This window comes from Topomyia yanbarensis, chromosome 2 (assembly GCF_030247195.1).
Source record: "Topomyia yanbarensis strain Yona2022 chromosome 2, ASM3024719v1, whole genome shotgun sequence".
Taxonomy (NCBI): Eukaryota; Metazoa; Arthropoda; class Insecta; order Diptera; family Culicidae; genus Topomyia; species Topomyia yanbarensis.
The window spans coordinates 34,820,639-34,830,283 of NC_080671.1; the positions used below are offsets into that span (position 1 = coordinate 34,820,639).

Here is a 9,645-nt window from a genome sequence, read left to right on the forward strand (position 1 = left end):
ATGAGCACATTAATTTGTCTTTGAAATAAACATACATATTAATTTTTGAGAAATAGTTCGTTTATTATAGAGGTAATTCACCATTTTTTTCAATATCGAATTCCTTGAATCACGTAGATGGTCAAGGCTTCTGTCTGTCACGTTACATTTTTACGCATATTTCATAAGATAAGTCAGCAAAAATCATAAAATCAGATTCTATCCCAACTGCACATTATTAAGGTCACTAAACCGCACATTTCTTATATAGAAAGTTATTTTCTATCATGAACGGTTTTCATGTTATTGTCATTTTAATACGTCTGTCACGTTACACAATTTTCGCAATGAGTTTGGAGGTTGCCCAACTAAATTAAAAAAGTCTGTCCCGTTGGCCCGTAAATTTGCATGAACACAGTTTAAAGTTGAAGCTTGGAAAACATGGAAGAGTTTGAAATATAGTTTTCCTGAATAAAGTCTTTGTTTTTGATTTTATGGAGTATTCTCAATGATCTGTCACGTTACAACCAGAATCTGTCACGTTACAGTTCTATATTTTTATTACAGCAAGTATATCGAGACAGTCGAGCGCAAATCATCCATGATCTGGGAACTGAGTATTAACGGAAAATTACATGTTTATTTGGAAAAAACATATTGGTTTTGATGAACAAACGTGAATATGAAAAGGTCGTAATTTCACGAAGTAATATATTATGTCGAAAAAAAATCTAAAATAACTTCAAAACATCTGCATTTTGAAGCACAATTTTTCATGAGAATTTTGAATTGAAGAACCATTTTAAAACACATTCTATAACTAAATTATTTAAAGAAAAAAAAATTTAAATAAAAAAAATTAAAATTTAAAAATGAAAAAAAAGAATTTTTGAAATATGTTAAAACCTTTTATTGTTATTTTCTCCACAATGCAATTATATTTTAAACATTTTTTATTTGCAATTAAATTTTAAACGTTTTATGTTTTAGCATTTGGTATCTGAGAGTTTTTTCTTTATTAAAAGGGCGTATTTTCACTACTAGATATTTTTATTGAAGAAAAAAATCAAAACGCTTCGGAAAATTTTTCTTAAGAGCGTTTTGCTTCGAAATAATATTTAGTATTAGTATTGTATAAGAAAATTATATTTATGACTGGCAAATACTAAGAAATTTAGAAGCGTACTTGAAGTTAAAAATGCTTCCTTATTAATAGCTTCCTAATAATGTAATTACAGTTCCTTCAGTTTTTAGGTTTTCGTTAACAAAAAAACATTGTTTTTTGTAATTGTATTTTTTAACATTTTTTTTGTTTTCTTATTGAAAAATTTCCCCAAAAATTTTCACAAGGAAGAATTGATTTCCTAGAACTCGCTATCATATTGGCGATTTTCGAACAATATATTTTGAAAGTAGTGCATTCAGATCTGATACGCCCTTTTAAAATATTACTCTTAAATAAAAATTGTTTGTTTAACAATGCAAAATACTTAATCACCCATAAAGATGAAACGTAAAAGGTTTCATCAGAATCAAAGATGGTCACCAAAGTTAACGCAATTGAATCAAACTTGATAGAATTGCTTTACAGCAGAAAAAATCTGTCACATTACATAAGATAAACTGTGTTTTCTTAAAAATTAATAAAACTTTAAAGTTTTCACAAAACAGTTTCAAAAGGTAGACTCAAAGTAATAAGAAAAAATGCAGTTTAGACATGGTCCACATGCTTTTAGTGTGGTCCACAAAACTTTTTCGAATTTTTGATCTGTCACGTTACAAGTTATATGGTTTCCATTACTTCACAATTGAAAATAAGCATTCATCCATATTCCTCTCAATTTTTCAAGCAATATCATCAAGTTTAAATTAGACTACGATGGAAAAGTGTGGTTCCAGGCAAAAAGTTGAAAATATGGATTTTGTTCACATCTTTATCTCCTTACGGTCTTTTAGTCATTTTTAGGTCATGCAAGTAGCATCAACAAACTTTTATAAATGGCAGACATGGATTTTTTCTGGGCTCACCGTTCCATTATTTTAATAACATTTTGACGCAAAATTTGATAAAAAAAAATTACCCCTGTGGTTGCCATTTTCGGAGCCTTGACCAGATGTGTTTTCATACCCCGATATTCAAAATCGGTTTAGTTTTGCCCCTAAAACACCAGTAAAGCAATACTCTGTATTAAAAGGTCTCCTATTTAATTAGTGAAAATTAGTAAGGGAGGAATGAAAATACAAAATGTTTAATATCTCTGCCGCTCGTGAACGGATTTTGACAATCTATAGCTTGTTAGAAAGGCATTCATTTTCATTTATTTATAGTTTGCGCGTAATCACTTTGTTTGAAAGTTATTTGCTTAAAGCCTTTCTTGTTTTGACAAGATCACCCATCTCTCAGAAAGTAAACAACATATCGAAAAATAAAAATAATAGTGTCAAATGGTAACGTTAGGCCTTTCATTTGAAACTAGTTTCGTTAAGATCGGTTCAGCCATTGCTGAGATAATTACATGACATTTTCTACATACATACATACACACATACACACACATACAGACATTGTCTCAATTTGTCGAGCTGAATCGATTGGTATATGTGACTCGGCCCTCCGGGCCTCGGAAAAAGTTTTCAAAGTTTGAGCGAATCCTATACATTTCTTTTGTAAGAAATGTAAAACGAGGAAAAATGTCAAAAATATCAAATTTTTCAAATAGCTCACATTCAAAATGGAGCAATTATGCATTTTTTCGCCGATCTAGTAGTAATCAGGGCACAAGAGAAGGCATGCCATGCTTCTCCTTCAAGCACACTCGCGCACGGATGCATTTCTTACTTCATTCGAAACAGTCAAAACCGCGAAACAGCTAGCGCGAGTGAACCTTCATCTGTGTGTATTCGAGCAAAGATGAACTAGCTTATCGCGTTCCGTTTAAATGTTTATACGATACAGCCGTAATCACGATTTGTATCACGCCGTCAAATCGCATGTCACACATGTACGAATAAAGTACCATTTACGCGATTCGTCAGTCTTCCGTCGCCGATTCGGCGCGTCAACTTAACTTCGAAATTAATATGTTTGATGTAGGGAACGTGTGAATGCGAGAAATGTATTCAACTTATTCGAACAGAACGATGACTTTCCATTGACGTTCTGTTCCGTCGACGGAGGCTAGCGTACTGTGTGAATCGTGTATTCCCATAATGAACTGGGTCGTGATAAAACAGCTACTAAATATTAGTCACACAGCGATGCACGGCTGACCGCAAAACTCAGTCGGCGGGAGAGCGTTCTTCGTGTTGGTTGCATCTGTTACTGCGATCCGCTCGTATCACTTCGTTTGAATATGGTATCGGACAATTTTCGATGAGAAAACAAATGGCACTTGAAATTGTGTCTAGTGTCTTTAACCAACAGGTAATCGATAAAATCTGTTTGTAGGATGTAAATATAATTCAAAAGGTATTTCATTTTAGTTGTTATCAGCATCTTGGCAACACATTTTCCTCTGGGCTTTTCTACCGTCCGAAATAAGATATTACCGAAGGCATGCATTAAGTAAATCCCTTCGGACCACCAAAGATCTTCTGGTTCTCGCAGCGAAATGTTTTCTCAACATATTACTGATAGTTTTAGTTATATGCAATGAAGGCCGTCCCGCGTCACCTGTCCCGATGCGTATCGTAGAGTCATTATCATATGTACGTATGTACCAAAACAACGCCGCCGACGCTTGAAAACTGCGTTATCAGTTCTACCGTGAGATACATTCGAGGAGAGATTTATGATAATTCTTTTCTTGTCTTAATTTACCGTAGTTCGTCACACTGATGCTGCTTCAACTGGGGACTCGGTACAATGTGCGTGATCAAACATTTTTGCTTCTCTTCTGGATGCTTGATTTGCTGATCAACAGTATTCGTGTTGTCGAAAGACTATTGCCCAGAAATTTTTATTTTATAGGAATATTGCTTACGTTGCTAGTTTTATTATGGTACACAAATTTGGACAACCACCTACAAGGTACACCGACAATCTCTCCGAATCTGATTCGATCGATTAGCTTCAGTTGGTTTGGCACTGTAAACCGGAAAATTCATCAATCCAAATTCGATGAGTTGGGTGAATTGGAGTCGCAGCTGAGAAGTGGTTATTTGATAAAGTACTTCCGAACGGGAACTGCACCACAAGGACAGTATGAGGCTGTTTCCTTGAAGGATGCTGCATTTTATCCACAGATGACCATGTGGCGGTTGTTGAAACCTTTTGGCAGAGACTTACTGTGGAGTGGTTTAAACCGATTAACTTTGACGGTTCTGTTCTTTGTTTGTCCGGTCTTACTAAGGTCTTCCATTAAATTCAATGAAAAAGTAAGACATAAACTAACATTTACGCTACTTTTAGGCAGATCCTGCGCAATGATTATCAGAACACCCCATCAGAAAATCATGTCTATGTCATCTGCATCTTTATCGTATCGCTGGTAATCGCTGCCCTGAACGGACAATACATGTACGAAACACAAAGGATCGGACTCAAGATCAAATCCCTGCTGTTGGTTATGATATACGAAAAGTCTCTGAAAATGAGGTCTTCCAGCAATTCGGATGTAACCCTGCTGACTTTGGATTCGTCCCGCTTCGTGGATCTCCTACCGAATCTCCACCTGCTCTGGTCCGGTCCGATCATCATCACCATATCAGTAGCAGGATTATTGGTTGTTTTAGGAAAATCAGCGTTGATTGGGGTCTTTGTAATGATCCTCACCATTACTCTTACGAAAAAGATTACCGACAAACTTCGTCTACTTCAAAAAGATCTAATGGATCGAAAGGATCCGCGGATCGCCAGTACGAACGAGGCAATCGGAATGATGAAACAGATCAAGTACGCCTGTTGGGAAGGAATCTTCCAGCAACGGATCCTGCAGTATCGTCAACGGGAGATTCAGATGTTACGCTGGATTGTCTACTGGGATGCTCCGAAATACTTGCTGGGAGTCATTTCACCGTTTCTTGTTTCACTAGCTACGTTCGGATTGATGATCGCGATCGGGGATGCACCTTTGTTGATGCTGGATTCGGTGTTCGTGTCGATTGTCCTGTTCAACATCCTGAAGTACCCGCTGTCCATGCTACCGGTTCTCTCGACAACTTGGACAGCAACGCAAGCTTCTGTTGATCGAATAAACAGATTTCTACATGCAGAAGAAATTCGGCAACCGCTTGATCAGAAGAATAAGCGAGGGTTGACGAACCTGTTGGAAACGATTGAGCATGTTTTAGGTGTCTGCCGAAAGGCGCTGGACACTCCAGTTGTTTCAACTCATAAAGCAAGTTTTAGTTCTGAAGGGAAACAGCTTCTCCATGCAGTAGATCTTCAAGTGTCGGAAGGATCTTTTACGATAATAACCGGACCTGTTGGATCCGGGAAATCTTCTCTGTTGACAGCGATGCTTGGTGAACTAGAACTAGTTGGCGGAACGTTCGGAAGTACAGTTGGACAAATTGGATACGTGTCTCAAGAACCATGGATTCTTCACCGCACGTTGCTGGAAAATATCGTTTTTGGAGAGGTCTTTGATCAGGAGCTGTTTGACAAAGTGATTCAATTTTGTGGACTGGGTCCAGATTTGGAGATGCTTCCGAATGGTCCCAAAACATTAATAGGAGAGAAAGGTGTAACCGTTTCCGGTGGACAGAAGCAGCGAATCGCTTTGGCAAGAGCCGTCTACCAAAAAGCTGAACTCTATCTATTCGATGATCCGCTTAGTTCGGTCGATGAAGAAGTTTCACAATACATCTATGGTAAGCTGCTTGCAAAAGGCGGCCTGTTAGAAGGGAAGACAGTAGTGATGGTGACTCAGAACCAAGAGCACTTTGGCAATGCTGATTCAGTATTAGTGATGGAAAACGGTGCAATCACTGGACGATACACTTATGAGGCTTATCGAGAAAAATATCCAAGAGAACACCTGGCGAATAAAAATGAAATTGTCGATGCTGACCTGAAGGTTAACAGTTTAAGTGAAGATCATCCAGTTGCAGAGAAACGATCCAATCTCTCGAAATCCGGAAAAGTTTCTTACAAGACATACTCAAAATATCTCGGGATGCTAGGGTGGTTTCACACTGTGGTAATCGTTGCGTTAAATATAGCCTTTTCTGTCTGCGATATATTTTCAACGATTTGGCTCTCGCAATGGACCCTTATCGACCACAAAACTTCGATTTCCGAGGACGCATTTTACTTGATAATCTACAGTCTACTCATACTGGGACTCGCCATTTTCTTGCTACTCAGCAGTACCCTAACAACCGTAAGAGGCACAGCGGTAGCCGAACAACTTCACAGCAAACTCCTGCACAATACGATCCACCTACCGATGACATTCTTCGACAAAGTCAGCTCCGGTCAAATAATGAATCGTTTCTCAACCGATCTCGACGTAGTCGATTGCCAAATTTCCCTGAACATCCGTGACTTCTTCACAAGCTCATCAAGCGTTATCTCCATTCTGGTCCTTTTCTGTTTCAATACCAGTTACTATCTGGTGATCATCCTCGCTGTGATCGTCGCCATCTACTACTACCTCTTGGTGTATCACTTGGAAACATCCCGACAGCTGAAGCACCTGGAAGCCGACAGTATATCTCCACTGATCCTACATTTCAACGAATCTCGCGAGGGCCGTTCGACAATTCGAGCCTACCGGCAGGAAGATTGGTTCCTCAGCGATTTTATGACGATCGTAGATCGTCACCAACACTATTCCAACCTGTATCTGGCATCTAGTCGCTGGCTTGGTGTCCGGTTGGAAATTATCGGTTCCGTTGTGATCTACTTTGTGACGATGTTAGCTGTTCAGAACCAGGCTACGACCGGAGCTTCCAATGTGGGAGTAAGTATCAGTTACGCTCTTCGGTTGATCCCGCTGTTGAACGCTCTGGTCCGAGTGTCTGCTTTGCTCGAGGAGAATGCCACTTCGCTGGAGAGGATCGATCAGTACCTGGAAGAGAGAAATGAGTTGAAACTGGCTGAGGATCATCAGCAGGTGGTTGGTAAAAGTTGGCCAGACCACGGAAGGATCGAGTTTGTGAACTTCAGTATGGACTACAGTGAGAGAAATCCCGCACTTCAGGAAGTTTCGATGGTCATCCACCAGAAGGAGAAAATCGGCATAGTTGGACGAACAGGAGCCGGTAAATCCAGTTTGGTCAGTGCGTTATTTCGATTGTATCCAACGCAGACCACGGGTGTAATCTTAATCGACGGTGTGAACATCGATCGTGTAGCACTGAGCAGACTCCGGAGAAGTTTAAGTATTATTCCACAAAATCCTCTACTATTCGCTGGAACGGTAAGGGAAAATCTCGATCCAAACGGAATCCAAACAGATGATTCCGAGTTGTGGCATGCACTGGATCGCTGCTATCTAAAGCAGTTGATCGCGAAGCTTCCTGAACAACTTGATACCGCGATCGACGAATGTAATTCAAAATTGTCTGTTGGCGAGAAACAACTGCTCTGTTTGGCAAGAGGAATCCTACAAAAGTCGAAAATTGTGATACTTGACGAGGCAACTTCCAACATGGACCTGGAGACGGAGAGTACGGTACAGAAGGTGATACAAAGTACATTCCAAAATTGTACCGTTTTGACGATCGCACATCGAATGAATACCATCGAGTTGGTGGATAGGGTGCTACACATGCGAAATGGTCGGGTTGTTAAATTGGACACACCACAAAATTTTAACGATGTAGATTTGGTGGAACTGTGAAACTTAAATATATTTTATAATTCGACCGAAACAAAGTCTTTGTTCCTTTCGCGTACACACTATTTGAAATAAATGAGTCTCCACAAATTGTTACCTCTCGCCGACCGTTGGTACCCGGCCATTAGGCTGAAGATCATAGACGAACGCGATAGCTGCAATGTTCGCCCTTTGTCCGCACTGAGTACCTTTAACTGACGCCAGAGGGGTGACTCCTCCCCAGTAGCAATTTTAGTTCCGGCAACTACTTCACAACCAGCCTGTGATAAAAAATGTATGGATTTTTTTTGTTTCCAACTGGTTGTGAAGTAGTTACGCAACAAAAATTGCTACTTGCGCTTCATCTGGACCCTAGATATCGGCCCATTAACACATGGATCGGGATAAATGGTTTTATTTCCCATAATCGTAATGACTTTGGTTGGGATTGAACCCAGAAGAAACGGTTTACTTAGGCTAGCTGCTCAAAATGGACAGCCCATGCGCGGGTATCCTTCCCAAGCAGCATTTTATAGCACACTACAGGTACAATCTAAGTTTTAAGGAAGGCTCAAGTGCATCATATAACCGTAATTGTTACAAGGGTTTACATTCGGATCATTCGAACATTGTCATCTATATATTGCCAAAAGGGCATGAGGTGTTAGAAGGATGCTGCAGACCTACCCGATGCATGACGTGGTTTTCTCCCTGTGTAGCGCCATTTGCGTCGTCCACCGTCGTTCGGGTTCAGCAAGGACGTGCTGCGCCTTCACCGCGACAGTTTGTTGCACTTAATGCCGTGCGCTGCCTTCGCGTGGACGAGTGTTCCTCCCCGTCACCTCTCGACCTGCTTTGGCCAACCCCCGCTTGTCGAGCAACAAGATCGCACTTTCGCTGCTTGGACATTGTCAAGTTCACATAGCGCAATTTCAACCGGGACCTGGGTGGCATTCCGCATCTTGATTCGAGTGACTCGATTGGAAACGTTTTGAAGTCGTTTCGACTAAATTGCGGCATTACGTATCGCATTCGACCAAGCGTTCGAGCTTGTTAGATTGCGGTACTAGATTTCGACTGTCTGTTCGAGTGCAAACTGTCAAATAAGAGTATACACTGAGAAAAAATATTTTGAAGTCTCCCTGTCAAAAAAATGCGGACGAACATGGTCAGTTTGACGTTTGATTCAACTCGCCTGTGCTAATTGCCCCTCGGAACAAATGCAATTTGCGAATGCGATTCAAAAGCAATTTCAATACTTAGACAAATTTTCTGGCGGCTGAAATGGAATTGGTTGTTTTTCGCGTCTTTTAAACATGGCGGTTCATGTTTGGTTTAAGCTTAAAATTGTTTTTTGAACAATTGGTGTGTTTTTACTTATACTTTGTTTGTCTAGTGCACTTCATTTAGCCAAAGAATGTGGGAAATTGTGGAATCGTGTGTATGTATAGTAGAACAAGATCTCTGACCTAAAGTCTTAATGAACGTCAGATTGTGATAAGTTTTGAAATGCAATACCAATTTCACCATTGATTCTTCCTATAATTTGGTGGTGATTACCTAGTATACTGGTAAGTATATGTGAGTAGATAATGAATCCGAAAAAAAGCATTATTTTTAATTTTCATATTAGGCAACTAAGAGCGATTAAATGGCGCGTTCCTTGGGCAATTTGGGGGCGATTTAAGGGCGGGTTGGGCGGCAAAAAAATGACGGCGGCAAATCGCCCAAATGTTGCATTTGAAATAGTCCCCTAATTGCCAGCAAATCGCTGGCAAATTGAAGGGCAATTAGCGCATCCGAGTTGGCAAATAGCCCCCCGTTAGCCAGCAACTTGCCCTTTTTGACTGGGCTGCTACGAATAAGTTTCATAAAACCAACTTTGGTAAAATATAGAAAT

At 39.9% G+C, this 9,645-nt stretch overlaps 1 protein-coding gene across 2 annotated transcripts; it reads left to right on the plus strand.

Annotated features, from left to right (window-relative positions):
* The first annotated feature begins 3,273 nt into the window (after nucleotides 1–3,273).
* LOC131682544 (ATP-binding cassette sub-family C member 2-like) lies at nucleotides 3,274–7,804 on the plus strand. 2 transcript variants are annotated; one of them, XM_058964104.1, is made up of 4 exons: nucleotides 3,274–3,403; nucleotides 3,463–3,687; nucleotides 3,805–4,331; nucleotides 4,391–7,804. In XM_058964104.1, the coding sequence occupies exons 1-4, from the start codon at nucleotides 3,353–3,355 to the stop codon at nucleotides 7,767–7,769; spliced, it is 4,182 nt and encodes a 1,393-aa protein (XP_058820087.1). In that variant the 5' UTR covers nucleotides 3,274–3,352; the 3' UTR covers nucleotides 7,770–7,804. The 2 variants fall into 2 exon arrangements, with proteins under 2 accessions (XP_058820087.1, XP_058820088.1); XM_058964105.1 differs by lacking the exon at nucleotides 3,274–3,403 and having other exon boundaries at nucleotides 3,583–3,691.
* Nucleotides 7,805–9,645: the final 1,841 nt, after the last annotated feature.

Excerpts from the sequence above, each read along its gene's own strand:
- LOC131682544 (XM_058964104.1), top strand. The coding sequence starts at position 3,353 with ATGAGAAAACAAATGGCACTTGAAATTGTGTCTAGTGTCTTTAACCAA. Across the intron at positions 3,404-3,462 it reads CTAGTGTCTTTAACCAACAG|TTGTTATCAGCATCTTGGCA; the intron begins GTAATCGATAAA and ends ATTTCATTTTAG. Across the intron at positions 3,688-3,804 it reads TCGTAGAGTCATTATCATAT|TTCGTCACACTGATGCTGCT; the intron begins GTACGTATGTAC and ends AATTTACCGTAG.